General features: G+C 38.8%; 1 protein-coding gene and 1 non-coding gene across 5 annotated transcripts in view; one reads left to right on the top strand and one right to left on the bottom strand.

The window, feature by feature from the left end:
- Nucleotides 1–21,378, top strand: part of KLF5 (KLF transcription factor 5) — a 147,278-nt gene that overhangs the window by 15,343 nt on the left and 110,557 nt on the right. The window contains exon 4 of one of the 4 annotated variants that reach the window (XM_036073104.2): nt 418–3,179. The exons of the other annotated variants lie outside the window; for them this stretch is intronic. Coding sequence (XP_035928997.1) covers nt 418–596 — 179 coding nt within the window. The 3' untranslated portion in view covers nt 597–3,179. Of the gene's footprint in view, nt 1–417; nt 3,180–21,378 lie in introns of those variants that run through there. 4 annotated transcript variants of the gene reach the window in all.
- Nucleotides 16,040–16,183, bottom strand: LOC118523516 (U4 spliceosomal RNA). Its single transcript, XR_004911143.1, has one exon. It is a non-coding gene; the product is annotated as a U4 spliceosomal RNA (small nuclear RNA).

The raw sequence follows: 21,378 nt of genomic DNA, 5'->3' as shown, positions 1-21,378 counted from the left end.
CCCTCCCTCGGCCGTCTGACAGCCATTAGTCCCGTACTGGTTTAATTTGGGTTTGTTGGTGTAGAAGTTGTATTCCCACCGCAGTGATAGAGCCCCCAGAGCTCATCTAGTCATTTCCTGGGTTCACATGTTCAGGAACAGTACATAGAAATACGCACCCATTCATCTTGCACATTTGAAATCGCCATTTTCCCGCTCTTGAGAAGGACTCCAGATATTTTCTGCTTTCTGTAATTAGGTCGAATACTACCTATGAAACAGTGACTCTTCACTCGATTCTTTGAGGAAATGTAGGTCCTAATGGAATTTATGAACCAACCTTCTCTTGGACCATGATTTTTTTTTTAAGACAGGCAGTGTCTGCGACATTTGTCTTGCAAGCAGGCCCCCTCACCTCCTCTTGGTCCGTTGTCACAGGTGAGAAGCCGTACAAGTGCACCTGGGAGGGCTGTGACTGGAGGTTCGCGCGCTCGGACGAGCTGACCCGCCACTACCGGAAGCACACCGGGGCCAAGCCATTCCAGTGCGGGGTGTGCAACCGCAGCTTCTCCCGCTCCGACCACCTGGCCCTGCACATGAAGAGGCACCAGAACTGAGAGCCCCGCCGCGGCCTGCCGTGCCTATGCAATTCACACTGACCACCTGCAGTTCCTTCGGCAATGGCAAAGTTTTCAACTACAAACTTAACCTATATATATAAAAAAAAACAAAAAACAAAAAACTGGAAATGTATATTTTGTATATTTGAGAAAACAGGGAATACATTGTATGAATACCAAAGTGTTTGGTCCTTTTGAGAATCTGGAATGCTTGCTGTAATGTATATGGCTTTACTCAAGCAGATTTCATCTCCTGACAGGCAGCCACATCTCAGTGTGGGTAGGGGGGTGGGGGTGCAGGGTGTGTTTGCAGTGTTTCTACCTAAGCACCATCATTTAACGTGACAGTGTTTAGTAAACAAGTCAGTTGGCAGGCACAGGAAGAAGGCTGGATTGTATGTCAAGATTTTACTTGACATGGAGTAGGTTTTTTTTTTTTTTTCAATATTAGATAATTCCTTAGAGGTGCGCAGTGTACCTGGCAATTCACAAATAGCCATTGAACAAATGTGTTTTTTTGTTTGTTTTTATATGAGTTGCCTATATTTGCTATTCAAAATTTTGTAAATACGCAGATCAGCTTTATAGGTTTATTACAAGTTTTCTAAGATTCTTTCGGGGGAAAATCATAAATAATTCTGTTTGAAAATAACCGTGAATACATTTACAGTTAGAATTTGTGGTAAAATACCTCTTCAAACCTCACCAAATTCATTTCTTTAGGAGGAAGAAATCATCATTCAAATGAAACTTAAAAAGCAGATTCCATGCACTGATTAAAATAGGATTGTTTTAAATATGAAAGACGTTTTATATGAATTGTGAACTCAAGAGCTTAAAGATACCATACATAAAAGTTAAACCGCTAACAATAAGCTAAACAGTATCATTTTAAAAAAGGACAACTTGAGCTCTCACGTGGCAGTGTTGAATTTATGATGCAGTTTTCAGATACCGAAATGTTTGCTCGTGCAGTACTGTTGGTTGAACGACAATTTATATGGATTTTGCATGTAATATACAGTGAGACACAGTAATTTTACCTAAATTACAGTGCAGTTTAGTTAATCATTGTTAATACTGACTCAGTGTCTGCCTTTAATTATAAATGACATGTTGAAAGCATAAGGAAGCAAGCGCTACGTATATGCAATGTAATAGTAATGTGACGCCGATGCTGTTAACCAAAGGGCAGAATAAATAAGCAAAATGCCAAAAGGGGTCTTAATTGAAAATGAAAATTTAAGTTTGTTTTTAAAATATTGTTTATCTTTATTTATTTTGTGGTAATATAGTAAGTTTTTTTAGAAAATTTTCATAACTTGATAAATTATAGTTTTGTTTGTTAGAAAAGTTGCTCTTAAAACGTGTAAATAGATGACAAACGGTGTAAATATTTTGTAAGGCTTCAAAATGTTTATACGTGGAAACATGCCTACATACAAAGCATAAATTGGTTGCTGTTTTGCTTCTTTTCCCCTCTTATTTTTGTATTGTGGTCATTTCCTATGCAAATAATGGAGCAAACAGCTGTATAGTTGTAGAATTTTTTGAGAGAATGAGATGTTTATATATTAACGACAATTTTTTTTGGAAAATAAAAAGTGCCTAAAAGATTCATGTTTTGCCTTCCTTCTTCACCCACAATAGCAAAAACAGAAAAATTCCATTCCCAAAACTATTTAAAAGGGTCTGTCTTATCAGGGCAGTTAATAAAAAAACAATTCCCACATTGAACCAAAGCTACCTTTGTTTAAAACAAAAAAAGGGGTTTTAAGAAACACGATTACAAGTATGAAGGGAGATACACACACATAATTCATGAACGTTGATTTTTTTTTTTTTTCCTGGTCACTACACAGACACACATTGCATTAACCTTTTCAAGACCGTAGAGGTAACTTGCATATGCTAGTTTTTTTTTTAACTTTATTTTTTATTTGTTTGAGAGAGAGAGAAGGAGCAAGGGGAGGGGCAGAGGGAGATAGAGAAGCAGACTTGCCGGCTGAGCAGGAAGCCCAGACCTGAGCAGAAGGCAGAATGCAGACGCTCAACTGACTGAGCCACCCAGGTCCCTGCATATGCTAGTTTTATTGTCTGAGGTAAATAAAACGAATTGGGCTTTCAACCAAGGAAAAAAAATCACAAAGTTTAATGCAGTAGCAACAAGCACACCTAGGGGTTGGTTTTTAATACCATTTTCCAGTAAAAAGGATGGGGCTCCTTAGAGAAATGGCTGATTCTAGGACTGGGTTAAGAAGTGGACAAAATAAGCCTGGAGCATTTGACAGCACCAGGAAGTAAGGAAGTCATTCAAATCCCACAATGATGGCAGGTATGTCAAGGCAACAATAAAAAGGAATGAAGGGCGCCTGAGTGGCTCAGTCGTTAAGCGTCTGCCTTCGGCTCAGGTCTTGATCCCAGCGTCCCGGGATTGAGTCCCACATTGGGCTCCCTGCTCGGCAGGAAGCCTGCTTCTCCCTCTCCCACTCCCCCTGCTTGTGTTCCCTCTCTCGCTGTGTCTCTCTCTGTCTGTCAAATAAATAAAATCTTAAAAAATAAAAAAAAAATAAAAATAAAGTAGGAATGAATTACAACCCAGAGTATAAAACAGCCATGAGGCCATACTGAAATAACTGAGTAAATAAGAGAGGAGACAAATGCGCAGAATTCCAGTTTTTGCAGACACTTTACCCTGAGAGGTAGAACATAACTCCCCACTCCTTGAAGTGCATGTTACACAGAAGGCAGTATGGCCAAGGGGGGAGGGAAAGTGTAGTGCAGAAGCCGCCGACCCCACCCAACAGCCTCAGCCAGGTGGTCAAGGTCCACGTCAGCAGTGACAAGTCATGGTTGTACATAATGTGACGAGACGGAACTTTGCCTCCGCCGTCTTCCTTCCTCTTGGAAACACGTAACCTCAGTCCAGTCCAGACAAGGCCCAGTTGAGGGACATTCTACAAAACACCAATACTCAAAACTGTCAAGATCTTGAAAACCAAGAAAATGTGAGAAACTCACAGCCAAAAGAAGCCTGAAAAGACATGACTATAATGTCAACTAACTGGGATTCTGAAACAGAAAAAGGACATTAGGCAAAAACTGAGGAAATCTGAAAGTACAGAATTTAATGTATCAATAACATTGGTTCATTATGACAAAATGTATCATACTAATGGAAGATGTTAATAGGGGAATTCTGTATTATCTTTGCAGTAATGCTATAAAACTGGAATAAAACATTTATTTTTAAGAAAACTGAAGGAAAATCTGAGTCACTATTACATATGTTCAATAAATGGGAAAATCCCTGATGTAGGAGCTAAAGTGAAAATTGTAGTTACATGATTTGGCAACATCGGTTTATTCAGCTTCTCATCATTTGACTCATTCTTCCCTGTCATTCAAGTAATACCCAGCTCAAGAACACTGCACAATTCATTCTCTAGCCGGAGCTTCTCATTCTTTCATGAGGGAAAACATAATTTCTTTGGCTTAATTTTATTTCTAGAAATTGAGATTGTAAGGCTGCAGGCTTCTTAAAGCAAAGACAACTCCCTATGTCTAGTAACAAATCAGAGCTGTATCAGTATTAAGTTGTAATTGATAATTGTATGAATGCAGAAGCTTTCTTGTAAGTAGAAACTAGTCTTGCTTTGGCTCCCAGCACTTAATTGTATTTAGCTTCTTAACACAGAGGATGGCTGTTTCCAGTTCTCTTTACCTCTCTGAACTCTTTTTTTTTTTTTTTTCCTTTTGTAGGCTGCCCTTTCTCCTCTCAGGCCAGCTACCTGTTCCAAGTCCTTGTCTGCCAAAGCTCAGTTCAGACCCTCTGTCTTTATTAGCCACACTCACTGGAACTTGTTTTTTTATTTGGAAATATTATGGTACTTCAGCATTTGAATTATTTTCCGACTTCTATCATATGTTTTTCTTCCTCAGATTGTCAAATCTTTGGAAGAAATGCCACTCCTGGATTGCCTTTGTCTTCCTGCTTTTATTGATTGATAAGTCAGATGTCAAAAAATAACTTTATGGTGCTGTGTGAGTTGTCTTAAGCCTGGAGTAATTGAATCAATGTAATGTTTGCCAAATTTCCTCTTCATGTTGTACTATTGATAGAGTGTTGGGTGTTGGATTTTTGATAAGGTATGTGACTGAAACTGATTATACTGTGAGCAAACAGGTAATGCCTTGTGAGTTTTTTTTAACAGTAGTGAGTTTTCAAGGGAGAGTTATTGTACACAACTATGTTTAACACACTTTTCAAAGCTACAGGTAATTTAATTGCTGATCATCAGCATGTCCATTACATGAATGCCTGGTTTCAAACATATTCTGACCAATCTCTTGGTAAACAACCTACCCCAACTAGACCAAAATTGAGTAATGCATCAGGTTCCGATTGACTAGAATGCAATTAGGTAATTGGATTTCAAGTTAGTAATGCTCTGAGTTTTAAATGTCTTCTGTTAGTTTTTATTCTCCCCACCCCTAACCCCAAGTTAGCTTGTTTGGTTTTGCTTCATTTTGTCATTTCATTCCTGTGTTGCGGTTTGTGTAAAGTGCATCACTTCACGGCATCCAATTAGAGAATCCTTAGATAAGCATGACCCGGCCTGCCTACATAAAAATGTTCTTCAAAATCTAGCTAGATTCCTTTTCCTATCTTCAGCTAAGCCCACCAGAGCTCTTTGGATTAACTCATGGGCCATAACATAACAAAGAGGGGCTTTATTCTCCATTACTAAGTCTGGTCTCTACTTTGAAGTTGACCAAATTCCTTCCTTGGTTATATTCTTCACTGCAGTGTGAAACTAATCAATAGGAGACTTTTAAATTTAATTTTTTGTTATTCATACCAGAGTTATAGGTGACAAAACCTGGCAATTGTGTGATACTCATTTTAACAGTGACAAGGGATAAAAAGCATAATAAATTACATGAGAGCTATCTGTGATAGGAAGAGTTTGTTATATTCTTGTAAACCAGCATTCGTTATCTATTCCTCTCAGTGTGTATCACCTCATGAAAGCATTTGGGGTCATGGAAATGGTTATATTCTTGAATTGAAAGTAAAAGCTTAATGCTATTTGGCCACTGATGATATTTAAATGATGATATATATGTAAAGAATTGAATAGGAAACTAAGAAGTTCATATAGACCTTGAGTAAAAATGGTAGATACATGCATCTCATTTTGCAGCCTCTTAAAACCCCACTAAAATAAAGGGCCTTTTTCCTCCAAGGCAAACTTTATGAGAAGAACAGGAAAATAGAAACACAAACCTGAGGGAGCTGGAAAGAGCTAGATAGAAGAGGCAACAAGCTGAGCAGAACTGAAAAAGCTAAATTTTTTTTTTTTATTTTAAGATTTATTTATTTATTTTAGGGCAGTGGGCAGAGGGAGAGAGCATCTTAAGCAGACTCCTTGCTGAGCACAAGGAGCCCGACACAGGGCTTGATCTCATATCCCTGAGATCACGACCTGAGCTGAAACCAAGTCAGACGTCTAACCAACTGTGCTACCCAGGCACCCCAAAATGAAATCTTAAAGTAGTGGAGAAAACCAGAAACTAACTCAATTCTAACCCCCATAAAAATCGCAAAAGATCTCATGAATTCATAGTATTGAGTACTCTTGGAAATGAAGCTAAAATACAATTGTTAAAAACTTGTCTAAGAAGCTGTTAATTCCTTGGTCTCTCCCCATACACCTCCACTGTAACATACACTGTGAATTGGGAATAACCAGTTAGTCTCCACCCCAACAGAAGAATGCAGGTTATTTGGTTATTCACTGGAGAAAGTAAAGACAGAGAGTCTCTAAATTAGTAGACAACAGGCCCAGCTGAGGGCAGGAATGACAAACAGAAAAAGGGAGAGTTGAATGAATGTGCATATTGGTTGCTGGAACCTGTTCCTCTTCTCCTCCCCGTTTGGTTCCCAGGATGATGGAGATAGGGCCTTTATTCTCCAGGCAGGATAAAGTCTTCAGAATGGACCAGCCCAGGAAGAAAGATCAAAATATACTGAAAATCCCAAGTTCTCCAATAACATGGCTCAGTCAGATCACTCAAAGAAACCCACAGATGATGAGCTTCACACAAATGCTCAGAGCTTCCAGTCTTTGGTCCCTCACTATTAAATATTTGCAGACAACCAAGAATTACCAGATATCTAAGGAAACCATCTAATAGGAAAGATGGAGATAAAACAGAGAAGAGCAACTTGGAGAAACAAGACTCAATGTAAGGTGGGTGAAATATTAAAAAGAGCTAGTGTTAATAGCCTCAGAGATAGAAGATATTAGAATTATGAAACAGGATGTTCTAAATAACATGCAGAGGACAAAAAATTAAAATGGGACATATGAGAGCAGGAAGGAGAGAAACAAATTTGAACAGAGAGATGTAAAAGAAGACCAGTAAATTAGAGTTCAAATCTAAGAGCCTTATTGTCTAAACAGAAGTTCCAGAAGGAATAGAAAAAAGGAGATAGGAATAGAAATTAAGAGAATAATTCAAGTAAATTCCTTGCAACTAAAGGACATGAATTTCAGGAGTGAAAGGCTTTTGAGATGCCCTAACACCAGTGTAAATAGATCTACATCAGTATGAAACTTCAAACCCTGGGACCAAAAGAAGTTCCTGAAATTCCCAAAGAGAGGGAAAAAAGTCATATATAAAGGAAACTGAATTGCTTCAGACTTTGTATCAGTGACACTGGACTCTGGAAGGCAGTGGAGACATGCCTTTAGAATTCTGAAGATAAATTTTTTTTTAAGGTTTTATTTTTTTTAAGTCATCTCTGCCCCCAACATGGGGCTCGAACTCACAACCCTGAGATCAAGAGCTGCATGCTCCACTGACTGAGCCAGCCAGGCGCCCCCAGAAATTATTTTTAGTTTAGGATTTTATACCCAGCTGCACTATCAAGTGTGAGGAAAGAATAAGACATTATTTGGGGGCGCCTGGGTGACACGGTTGGTTAAGCATCCAACTCTTGGTTTCGGCTCAGGTCATGATCTCAGTGTCACGAGATCAAGCCCCCCATGGGGCTCCTCACTCAGCGTGGAGTCTGCTTGAACTTCTCTCTCCCTCACCCTCTGTCCCTCCTACTCCTGCTTTCTCTCTCTAAAATAAATAAATCTTAAAAAAAAAATAAGACTTTTTTTGATATGTAAGGTCTCAAAAATTTTACTTTTTTATCATTCAAAGACTCTTCACCAAAATGAGGGAGTAAACCAAGAAAGAGAGACATGGGGTAATGGGAATGGGATCCTGCACAGACGAGAGGGGAAGAGAACCCTCAGGATGAGGTGAGAGCAAAGGATCCCAGCTGTGTACTAGACAGACAGGGCAACCAGCCAGATTAGAACAAGTGAGAAAGTTTCTGAAGAATCTCCAAGATTATGGAACTAAATAGAATATCAGATACACCTGAATGTCTTTCAAGGAGATTTAGGCCATGGGGTGGCAAACTACAGCCTGAAGTCCAAATCCAACCTCAGGTTGGATTGTTTTTTTCCTGCCTGTGAGCTATAAAGGGGTTTTTTACATTTTTAAAGGGTTGGGAAAAAAATATGTAATAGAAAATGTATGTGAGCCACAAAGCCTGAAGTAGTTACAATCTGTCTCTTCTACAGAAGAAGTTTGTAGAAGAACTGGTGCAGATTTGGGATTTTAATTAGACATCTGTGTATAGGCAACCAACCAAAAACTTACTGCACACACACAATTATTAATTCCACGTAAAACCAAAAGTTGTCCGGCTGAGATGGCAGGTGCACACCTGTTATGTAGAAATAGGGAAGTAAACATTGCAGATCAGCTAAAATGGTTGAATGTGGATGCCTCTAAGGATGGGGGAATGGTGGAAGGAAGGAAGGTGGGATTATTGCTTTTTCATAAAAAATACATGTAGAAGTAGTGAACGTTTAGGACAATACTTGTGTATAATTTTGATCAAAATAAACAGGAGCAGAGGAGAAAGAGGAGGGAAAGGGGGACAATGAACTTCTAAGAAAGAATTAAATGCATACCCCATGGTTCCTTTGGAAACTGCTGGATAATTTTGAATGGTTTACTCTATGTCCCCTAGCATCAAGCCCACCTTTGGTAGTTTTCATGAAAGGAGGCTCAGTTTCTAACATGAAGTTCAGCATACAGTACAAAAGAAAACTGAAGAAGTGTAGTTTAGAAGGACTTAGAGTAATATTTGAAGGTTCTCTATTATACACAATGGTTCAAAGCAGTCTGCACTGAGGCACTAATATTGGGGTCTAATGTTTATACAGCACAGAGATGAAAAGGAAGATGTTGATCTTGAAAAAAAAGGCTCAGAAAAATAATTTTTCCCTATGATTCTGAATTTTCCACACAAGGATTGGCATATGGTAAATAATCATTAAATGTGTATTGACTAAATAAAGGAATCTGTAAAAATACTTCTAAATATAGAAGTTTCAAGTATTTAGACTAAAAAAATTAGGGTGATCTAAATCTGAGTAAAAAATATAAACACTGGTCATGAATTCTCGCCAGAAATTATTAAAGAGTTATTGTACTATGTTAGAGTAGGAAATGTCTTGAATCAGTATAAGAGCATTTTAAAGTTTGAACATGATAAATTGCAGTATTTGGCAATATTGCTCGACTGAAATAATGGATATACTGGGATCCACATAATAGGACTCAAGGCCACTTTTGAAATCTTTTGGATGTAAATGGACTTACCTTGTTAGTACCTCAATTACTTAGCTGCTTGACAGATACAAAGATAAAAACTTATGAGGGTATATTTATTCCTCTTTGACCCTAAAATGAGCAAAGAGAATAATACACTGTGTTTACATAGAAAATTTTGCCTAAGAAGTCACAACTCTGAAAATAATCAATGATTAATCACCACCGTACCACTGTGAATTCGATGAGTATCTTGTTTTATATCTACCTGCAGAGACATCTAAATGAAAGCATGACAATAAACACTGCTAACGTTCTCTGTGGTGAGGGTATGGAACTTCACTTTTAAAGAAAAGTGTGCTCGATTTTATAGCAAAAAAAAAAAAATCGCCTTTTATTTAAAACGTTTATTTAAAAACACTGTTCAGACTTTAAGTTTTAAAATAAAGAAATGACCTTCACAACAACTAAACCATGACAATATTCTAAATTCTTGGGGGGCTGTATTTTATCTGTCTCTGTTTTATTTTCTAACGCTGTCAGGAGTGAAGGGGGCAGGCTATCTCGTCCTAACCTTAGAACACCTGTCTGAGGATGACTACGACTAAGACCCATGTGCGTTCCTGGGCTAGAAGATGATCATTTCTTTATTCTCCAGAGAAAGTTTTTCCTCCTATCTCCTAAAAATGACACACACCAAACAAAACCCTTTCTAAAACCACCATAATAATTTTCTGTCAAACACAAAAGGCTTTGCAACTGAAACTTTTGTTGGAAATGTTACCAAGGCTTCTTGGAATTGGAATTGCTTCTAGGTTCTGAATGGACTCCCACTCCCTTGGGTGAATGGGGGGCTGCTGCAGCCACTTTCCCTGTTCTACCTTTCCCAGGACTCACAGGACGTGGTGCAGAACCAGAGACCTTAGAGGATGGCGGTGCCAAATTACACATGCCATCCTTGTCACAGGGGCTGGGGAAGATACTAGCTCCCCAGCCTGATTCCCCACAATATCTCATAAATTCTACACAAGAATAACTAGAAGCTTTAATTGGCTACGTGTACAACCGTAGCATCCTCGGAGAGACACTTTGGATGTCTTGAATGCTGTTTTGGCCATTGTAAAAATACCTCGCCAAGTGAGCAGATTATTATAAAATTGGAAGGGCCAGTAGAACATCAAAGATGTTCCCCCTTAAGGCTTACCTATCAGAATGTGAGGTATTTATTTGCTGAAAGATGTGTTAAGTTTCTTGCCTTGACAATGTGATTGTTGTAAAATACTGGCAATGCTAATGTTTTGGCCAAAAGTGAAACAAATGGAGGAGATTTTGTTTAAATGTTTTGTTTTTCCAAACTGCTTATAATCCTGGAAAGGCATCAGATAAGCTCTGTCTAAAAGACTAAAAATTAAAAATAAAGTCAGGTACTTGGGGATAATAAGAAAGAACCGAATACTATGATATGTTAGGTATAAAGTACTTAGATCTAGGCAATTTACTAAGAATATTTTCCTTCGAGAAAATTAGAGATATTTTACAAATGTTATTTTTTCCTGCTAATTTATTTAAATTTTACAACTGTTTAAAGCAAAAATGATCACGCTGTCTTGTGGGGCTTGTAACATATAGCAAAAAGCAAAAAAATATGCCAATTTACATGGTAAATGGACTCATATGGCTGCAAAGTTTCTGCATTTTACATGAAATAGTATAATAGTAACTCTAGACCATGAAAAGTTGAAGATGTATATTGTAATCTCTAGAATAACCAGTAAGAAAATACCAGGAGATATAGCTAAAAAGCCAATATACAAATAAAATAGAATTCTAAAATTTTCTTTTCAAATTAAAAAGGAGACAGGAGGGGCGCCTGGGTAGCTCAGTTGGTTGAGCGCCTGACTTTTTTTTTTAATTTTATTATGTTATGTTAATCACCATACATTACATCATTAGTTTTTGATGTAGTGTTCCATGATTCATTGTTTGCGTATAACACCCAGTGCTCCATTCAGTACGTGCCTTCTTTAATACCCATCACCAGGCTAACCCATCCCCCCACCCCCCTCCCCTCTAGAACCCTCTGTTTCTCAGAGTCCATAGTCTCTCATGGTTCGTCTCTCCCTCCGATTTCCGCCCCCCTTCATTTTTCCCTTCCTACTATCTTCTTCTTTTTTTTTTTTTTTTAACATATAATGTATTATTTGTTTCAGAGGTACAGGTCTGTGATTCAACAGTCTTACACAATTCACAGCACTCACCATAGCACATACCCTTCCCAATGTCTATCACCCAACCACCCCATCCCTCCCACCCCCCACCACTCCAGCAATCAGAGAAAGACATGTATCATATGATCTCACTGATATGAGGAATTCTTTTTTTTTTTTTTTTTTTTTTTTTTTTTTTTTATTTGAGAGAGAGAATGAGATACAGAGAGCATGAGAGGGGGGAGGGTCAGAGGGAGAAGCAGACTCCCTGCTGAGCAGGGAGCCCGATGTGGGACTCGATCCCGGGACTCCAGGATCATGACCTGAGCCGAAGGCAGTCGCTTAACCAACTGAGCCACCCAGGCGCCCCATGATATGAGGAATTCTTAATCTCAGGAAACAAACTGAGGGTTGCTGGAGTGGTGAGCGCCTGACTCTTGATTTTGATTCAGATCATGATCTCAGGGTCCTGGGACTGGACCCTGCCTTGGCCTCCTTGCTCAGCAGGGAGTCTGCTTGGGATTCTCTCTTCCCCTCTCCTGCTGCCCCTCCCCCTGCTCGCACACTCACACTCTCTGTCTCTAAAATAAATAAATCTTTAAAAAAAATTTAAATTACATTAAAAAAATAAAAAGAAGGCAGGGAAGTAGGAAGAGAGGAACAACAACAACAACAAAACCCAGTGGGGACACACAGAAAACAAATAGTAAAATGGCGGACCTGAAACGCAAAATGTTAATGGACTAACAAGCTACAGACTTTTTTCTTTTAAAAGTTAAAGAAGTAAGTTCATTTTTGGAGCTGTTTATCCCTTATTTTTAGAAAAATACAGCTCTGGATAGCCCCTTTAATTACACAGATATAAAGCAAAGGATCTACCCATTGTTCTGGGGGTAAATTTTGTATGTAGCTGTTATTAACCATTTGATCCTGGCCTGGTGACAGCTAGACCTTGATAAGGGGCTTATTCCCTTACTGCCACCAACAGGAGCTGAATCAAAGAGCTGGAACACTTGGGACTCAGCATATTTGTCTCAGGTTTCTCTGGACAGAGGGCTAACACAAAGGAAAGTGACATTGGCTTTCTTTTTGAAAAATCAGTAGCTTTATTTCCATAACTACATTTCTGTAAGTACTCCATGAGGTGTAGCCATCATACCATGACTGGCAACAGTGAATGAAAGATAACAATAGGGGCTGCCTGGGTGGCTCAGTCGGTTAAGCGATTGGGTCTTGATTTCAGCTCAGGTCATGATCTCAGGGTTTTGAGATGGAGCCCCATGTCCGGCTTTGCGCTGAACGTGGGGCCTGCTTTAGATTCTCTCTCTTCCTCTCCCTTTGCCCCTCCCCCCTCCCTCTCTAAAAAAAAAGAAAGAAAGAAAGAAAAAGATAACACAATAGCACTGACCAAGAGAACTGAGATTTGTTGAAACAAGAAGGGACCAGTTTTTGGACAGTGGTGGTCAAAATGAGTCTGGGCTCAGGCGATTAGACACAGTCTTGCAAGTTTAGTGGTTACAACCAGAGTGTGTTGAAAACCAGGCGGTCTGTCAGACATCATCGACATGTACCGCTGGGACAGGATACTGTCCTCAGTCCTTTAACACACGTTACCTACCTTACTGTAATCCTGTAATGTGCTTATTACTATAATACCCAATTTTATATTTAATTTATATTTATATTAATGCCCATGAAGATTAACTGACCCGTTTTTTCTCATGGAATCATAGCTAGTAAGAGACAGAGCTGGGTGTTCTGATTTCAACTCCTTGACTCTTTTTCCACAATAGCATACTCTCAAGAGTCAGGAGACCCACTCTACACATAGGGCAGCCATCAGAGTCAAGGAATTAGGGAAACTAGACATGGAGGTGACTTTCAGCTCATCTAGAGAGCTTCCTAGTCTCCCTTTGGGGCAAGAGTCCATTCCAGGGGGCAAGCCTGGGCCTACCAAGAGCAGCAGGTGAGCCCTGATAAGTGGATTAATCCAATCATCCAGGGAAGTGCAGATCCTGACTGTGCCTTGGAAGAGCCATGGAGGGTCAGAGCCACCATGTGTAAGAACAGAGCCCAGTGCTTGTATGGGCGTCAAGGGAATGCTTTGTCCCCTGACTTGAAAAAACTTCATCCAAACCAAATAATACAAGTCACTGTAGGAACAGAATGACAAGCACATTCCTTGAGATTATACCTAAAAGGGAAGCAAGAATAAAGGGAAAGTGGGGGATGTTACCAGGCCTTTGATCTTGTCTACCTGCCACAGGCCTCTCCTCCCCCTCCAGGAGACTTTCTGAGGCAGGAAATGGTGACATCACCCTGTGTTTGTCAGCACTCTCTTGTTCTGAGTCATCGGGATTGTTGGCATGGTTTTCCATAGATTTCCCAGTAGATGATTTACTCCCCTTTTAGGGGCTTGGCATTGTGTTGGGCAGCTCTCACTCAATGAACTGCCAGACTTCCATTCAGTGTGGGATTTCCTCCTCAGGATGTCATTCAGAATCCTTACAAGCAGTATCTTCCAACTTTTTTTTTCTTTAAACATTACCTTTATATTAACTAACTCTGAGTTCAGGGAGGAGGTCATAAAAATAGAATATGGTTTCCAATTATTGGTTATGTCAGAGAGTGTCATAGGAGACATCTTTCTACCTAAATGTGTGCATGTGGATGAGTGTTTCTGTAGGACAGATCTTTAGATGGAGAACGGAGGGGTCGTGCGATATAAGCATTTATGTTGTTTTAACTGGTCATTTTAAAAATCTTTTGATTATGGAAACTTGAAAACAAATGTGCAAGTAGAGAGAACAGTATAATGAACACTCACTTAACCTTTTATGTAGCTTTCACAAGTATTAATTCACAGCCAACTTTAATTTATTTATACTCCTACCTTTTTCCTTGTCATCTCTCCCCTGGAGGGAATAATTCCCTTTGATTATCTTAAAGCAAACCTCAGACATCATATAATTTCATTTGTGACTGTTTCAGTATGCATGACTTAGAGATTATTCCTTTTTAAATAAACAGAATCACAACACCTTTTTCATACTTCAAAAATTAATAATTTCTTCATATCATCTTGTCAGGTCATTTTAAGTCTGAGTTAGTTCTCAAAAATTGTCCTTCAAAAAAAAAGTACTAATTTATCCTTTCACCAACAGCGCTGCTCTTGGGAGCAGAATTCTGGAGGGAAAGGCAGGGGACAAGGGAAGGAACTTGCATTAGCCAATGTTGAAACGTAAAGAAAGACACCAAGAAATCGCACTGTAGCAAGAGCGGAAACTGAACCCACCAGTGCTCTATGAGCTCTCATACATTTAACTCCCCTAAAGAACAATCTTGAATAACAGACAACATCAAAAGGCAGCTGTGCTTTTCTCAGAATAAAACAGCTGAGCCAAACAACCAAAACCAAACAGCTGTACTGCTTTTGGATTTAGTGTTACATTAAAATTAGATGGTTTCTTTCTCCAGTCTTTTTTTTTTTTTTTTTTTTGGCAGAAAGAAACAATTGAAGAGTTTTATTTCAGACATAAATGTTATGTTCAAATCATTTGCACACAGCCCACAGTAAAATGTTAGTTATTATGGAAATTTGACTGATAGCATTGTCACTTGTAAGTATAGACCCTCTCTGTAGTGTTTTCATTATTCATACTACTTAATTATTTAGAATTTGCCTGTGTACAGTGAACACCATTTATGATCCTGAAGGAGAAGTTCAGCTGCAAATTTCTCAGATATTTTATTTGTAAAAAATATGAAAATATTCTGTTGGATTAAAACAACTTAAATTTGATTTCTAAACAAGTATTTTTGTATTGTTTTATTATTATTTTTTAAAACAAGTATTATTTTAAACAAGTATTATTCCTTTCGTTTATAGAAAAATTATTACCCATCAATCTAAACTGAATGGAGCCATGCAGGCAAAGACCAAAACAAAACATGATCTTAATTCTCCCTTACAATAGACTTCCCCCCAAAAAGTAATAGTATGTGTTAACTTTTTACATTACAAAATATTACATGTCCACTGTGGAAAGTAGAGCTAAGTCGAAGAAAGAAAAGAAATGCTCCACCATTTATTCTTCAGATATTAACCTGGTACTGTATGCTAGAGATAAACACCCTCCATATTCTGCCATTCATCAAATCCAAGGTTATACCCTACATTGTCTTCTGTAATCTGCTTTGTTTTCTACATATGTCAGGATAATTTTTCCATGTCATTCAACTTTTTTCACAGTGTAATTAACATAGCTCCATTAAAGTGTTTTTAACCTTTTTCTTCACATGCATCCATTTTGGGCGTGAGAATGAGCAGAAGTAGGCAAGAGGAGATGGACTTCAGACCAATGCTTGTCAAATTATCTGTGATGAAGGACCAGTTTTCAAAATTTCCAATCCGTTGTGGACTGATATTTCTGAAACATGTGATACAAATAAGAAAAGTGAAATATTAACAGAAAAATGATTTTTGAGAAAATATTAAAAAGGTAATAGGAAAATGAGATAAAGGTAGACAAAGTACCAGCCCACATCTTTTTATTATTAGATGTGTTAGATATAAAATTCCTCTGTGAAATTGTTACATACACTTCTGTTTTGGGAAAAGTTTTCAATTAGCAATAATCGCGCCTCGGATAAACCTCATTGGCTACGATACTGCCACTGCGCAAAGCTTACACTTCTGTTTATTCTCAATATTTGTATTGATATTACAGGCCAGTGATAGTTACATGGACTACACTTTGATTACACTGCTTTACACTTTACCATGAACACTAAATAAATGTTTCTCTTCATAGAGAGTCATGAATGGAAAGCTTAAATAATACTATCAATTTATTATTTGAGATTAAAGCCAGCAACCTTCCATTTTTCCACAAGAAGGCCCAGACTTGAATGATTCCAGACTACTCTCCAGATGGGCCAACCAATAGAGAAGTCCCACATAGATCTTGCTTTTGCTGAGATTGATTCTTTTAAGCAGCTTTATTGAGGTAGAATTGACATACAATTAGCTGTACATGTTTAAAGCATACGGTCTGATAAGTTTTGATGTATGTATGTACCTATAAAGCCATCTCCACAATCAAGATAATGAACATATACATCAACCTAAAAAGTCTCCTCATTACCCTCTTATAATTTCCTTCTCCCTCTCTGGCTCTCCCCTTTTCCCAGGCAACCACAGATCTGTTTTCTGTCACAATAATTTTGCATTTTTAAGAGTTTTATATAAATGAAATCATACAGTATGTACTCTTTTGTTGTCTAGTTTCTTTTAATTATTTTGAGTATATATGATATAAATACTTCGAGATTTATCCACATTGCATGTATCAAGATTTCATTCCATTGTCTGGATAGACCATAGTTTCGTTATCCATTTTCCTGTTGATAGACATTTCATTCGTTCTAGGTGTCGCTGATGATAAATAAATAAAGCTGCTATGAACATTTGCGTAGAAATCTTTGCATTGACATAAGCTTTCTTTTCTCCTGGGTAAATACCTAGATGTGAAATGGCTTGATCATATGCTAAATGCATCTTAAACTTTTTAAGAAACTGCTAAGCTGTTTTCCAAAGGGGTTATATCATTTTATATCCCCACGACAGGCAGTGAATGAGAATTTCAATTACTCCACATCCTTGCAAACACTTGTTCGGTCAGTCTTTTTATTTTAGCTATTCTATTAGATGTGAGGTGGCATCTCATTGTGGCTTTAATTTGCATTTCCCTAGTGATTAATGAAGTTGAGCATCTTTTCTGCGTTTATTTGCTATCATCAGTACATCCTTGGTGAAGTGTCTGTTTACATCTTTTGCCCGCTTAAAGAATTGTGTTACTTTCTTCTTAAGATTTCTTAATATAGGGGTGCCTGGGTGGCTCAGATGGTTAAGCGTCTGCCTTCGGCTCAGGTCATGATCCCAGGGTCCTGGGATCAAGTCCCGCATCGGGCTCCCTGCTCAGCAGGGAGCCTGCCTCTCTCTCTCTCTCTATCTCTTATGAATAAATAAATAAAATCTTTAAAAAAAAAAAAAAGATTTCTTAATATAGTCTAGATACAAGTCAGATTTGTCAGATATACGCTTGGCCAATTTTTCTCCCAAACAGTGCCTCTTCTCTTCATTCTTCTAACATACCTTCCAAAGAGTAGAAGTTTTTAATTTTGATGATGAATTTTGAAAGTTATCATTGCTCCTAGATGACTTGCTACTGCTAGAAGAGAAGCCGAGTTCCAGAATGAAAAAATAAGAACAAAACAATTCAGGAAGTACCTGGTGTTGTGAAGTCTCACCACCAACCACAGATGAGGGAACAGGCAGGACAGCTGTTTTTTACTGAAGAGGGAACATTGAGAACCTGTCACAACTTATAAGAGTGTAGAGAATTTCCCTGCTTAAAGCAGCAGTTTAGAAATTAAGAACGCCTGAAAACACTCTTTGATTTGGTTTAGATGATTGAAGATGACCGTAAAATAAGCCACTGCATTAGTTTGCTGGGGCTGCCATAATAAAGTGCCACAGACTGGGTGACTGAAGCAACAACAATGTATTTGTGTCTCACAGTTCTGGAGGCTGCAAGTCTGAGGCTAAGGTGTTGGGCAAAGTTGAGTTCTTCTGATGCCTTCCTCCTTGGCCTGTCAATGGCCACCTTCATGTTCACATGGTCTTCTCTGTGTGTGTGTGTGTGTGTGTGCGTGCGCACGTGTGTGTGTGTGCACCCTAATCTCTCCTTAAAAGAACAACAGTCAGGGGCGCCTGGGTGGCTCAGTTAGTTAAGCATCTGCCTTTGGCTCAGGTCATGGTCCCAGGGTCCTGGGATTGAGCCCCCCATTGGGCTCTCTGCTCAGTGGGGAGTCTGCTTCTCCCTCTCTCTCTGCCCCTCCCCCCACTCATGCTCTCTTTATCTCTCTCTCTTTCTCTCTCGCTCAAATAATAAATAAAATCTTAAAAAAAAAAAAGAACAACAGTTCTACTGGATTAGGGATCACCCTAATGATCTCATTTAACCATAATTGTTTCTTTAAAGACTCCCTACCTCCAAATACAGTCACATTTTGAGGTAGTGGGAGTTAGGACTTCAATATATGAATTTGGAGGGACATAATTTAGCCCCTAACACCCACCTAAATGAAAGACTAACCACTCATTCAGAAGGACTGTATTTTGAACCCCTTCAGCACTGGTATAGAATGAAAGTGAGTAGCCGTCCTGAAGGACCCTAAGAATGTACAACCCAGATGGCATTAAGTAGTAGCTCTTTGTAAGCAAATCTGTATAACGTGTAGACGAACAGTCTCTTAGTAACTTGTCCTCAACTTGTCCATTTTAAGGAACTGGAATTGTGTATAAACTTGTGCTCATACTCTTCCCAGGCAACTGGAGCAGTGAAGTATGTGAGTTAATTCTTTCTGGAATTAACGAGCCACCTTTACCTACATCAGGGATTCTCTACCTTGACACTATTGACATTTTATTTATTTATTTATTTTTAAAAATGTATTTATGTTAAGTAGGCCCCATGCCCAATGTGGGGCTTGAACTCACAACCTTGAGATCAAGAGTCGCATGCGCTACCGACTGAGCCAGCAGGTGCCCCGACACTATTGACATTTTAGGCAAGATAAGTCTTTGTTGTGGGAGCTGTACTGTATAGGATGTTTAGCTGCATCCCTGGCCTCTATTCACTAGATGCTAGTATCATTTTCCCATTCGTGACAACCAAAAATGTCTCTAGACGTTGCCAAATTGTCCCAAATCAGAACTGATCTAGATATGCTTCTAGGTTCTGAAAGTAATTCAGCTACTGGACAGTATGAAAAAGATGTGATATTATGTGTGAACTGAAGCAGGAGCGTCTGGTCTGGACACACAACATTTTGCAAAGCCCTTTCTATCTCTTCTAACCCAGCAACATTGGACACTCAATGGTTATTAGACCCTACTTTTCTCTAAGTCTCAGGTATATAAAGATTTACTACACATGCTTTCTGTCCAAGATATTCTTTGAAGTGTCCCCTCTTTCTTGGGACCGGTCCCTCTGGATCAGTTGCCTAAATCTACTAGCTAAAGCTGGAAGGAATTACAGATGCGGGTGCCTGGGTGGCTCAGTTGGTTAAGCGACTGCCTTTAGCTCAGGTCATGATCCTGGAGTCCCATGATCGAGTCCTGCATCGGGGTCCAGTCCTGCATCAGGCTCCCTGCTCAGCAGGGAGTCTGCTTCTCCCTCTGACCCTCTCCCCTCTCCTGCTCTCTCTCTCTCATTCTTTCTCCCTCAAATAAATAAATAAAATCTTAAAAAAAATGAATTACAGATGCTAAAAGCTGTCAAGAATTATGAGGCTAAATTTGCAAGTTGTGTTTACTTTTTTAAAAAGGGTAGTTCTTTGGTAACTCCATAGAAGATTCTTTAAGTGAACTTCAAGTAAGATGACTTGTTATTTGTAGAACATGGATTCTTCTCTCTGGGGGTTCAAATTGCGTGACGTTGGACATTGTCTAACCTCACCAACAGCTAAGCCTTTCCAGAAAACACCTCTTTGTGAATTGTGAGTCATTCTCCCCCTTTGTTAGCTGCTGGGCACTGAAGAAGTTAAGCAATACCTTACAGGTTGTAAACTGGAGATAATAATAGTACTTACCTTATAAGGTTATTAGGAAGATTCAAAGAGATAATCCACATAAAGCCCTTAGAAGAGTGCCTAGCACTTATTGAGGGCCCAAAAATGTTAGCTATTGTTATTTGTTCATCAAATATATATTGAATTCTGGCTTTGAAGTAAGCATTACGCAAGGTGATGTGACAGAGTCAAAGACCAATCACGGATTCAATATCAAAGTAATGATTAATGTATCAGTAGTATTAATAGCTACCATTTACTGAGCACCTCCTGTGGGTCAGCTTCTATGCGAGGGTGCCTTCTATTTATTATTTTGTTTATTCTTCAAAAAGACCTTGTGAAATAGGGCTTATTTATCCTATTTTATAGATGAGGAACCTGAAACTCCTTGGGGTTAAGCAAGGTACCATAAGTCAGCTATGCAGTCATGGATTTGAGATTTATGTAAGACCTGGCTGATGCCTAAATTCTGCTCCTTTCTTCTGTGAGTTTATGGTCTTAGAAGAGATACTGCACACCCATCAAGTAGTATTCTACCAAGGAAAAAGTGCTATGTGCCTTAGGAGAGATATTGATAAACCGTGAGAGGGATTAGAGTAGGAAGAGATTTTTCCCTTCGGGATTTTAGGGAAAACCCATAGGAGAGATATAATTTGGGCTGAATTTGCACGTGTGGAATTGGCAGGGTTGAGGTGGGTGGGAACATTCCTGAATATAAGAACAAAACCATACAACAGGAAATTGTGGTTTTTAAATGAGGAACAAGAGGGAGTTTGGTTTGACTAGAATTATGAAGGAAACCCTAATCAGCTCTAGCTGGAACTGTTGCCCCTTTGTTCTCCCTCTGACTTGCCCTCTGTCTCATCCTTCTGAGGACTTGGTCCTCCATATACTGTCTACACTGCTCTACTGCACAAAATTCTTCAGTGTCTCCCCATCATCAACATGATAAATATCTAAATTATAGAGCCTTCATAATGTGCCTCCTACCTACCGCCTGGTCATACCCCCTTATATTTTCCCTCTTCCATGTTATGTCCAGCAATACTGAACTCCCAACTGAAGTAATTCAGTTTTTTAAAATTTGTTTTATTTCGTTCTGCATTGGGGAACCAGGGAATATTTTTGAACAAGGGACATTTATTAGTATGTAAAGCCTATAGGAAAGGCCAAAGTCAGGAAGACTAGAAAGCTATAATAAAAAATGGGAAAAAGATAATGAAGACCTGAATTGGGGTAGTGTTAGA

Source organism: Halichoerus grypus, chromosome 4, assembly GCF_964656455.1.
Source record: "Halichoerus grypus chromosome 4, mHalGry1.hap1.1, whole genome shotgun sequence".
NCBI lineage: Eukaryota > Metazoa > Chordata > Mammalia > Carnivora > Phocidae > Halichoerus > Halichoerus grypus.
Note: the sequence above shows the minus strand (reverse complement) of the source record. Positions and strands in the feature narration are given on the sequence as shown.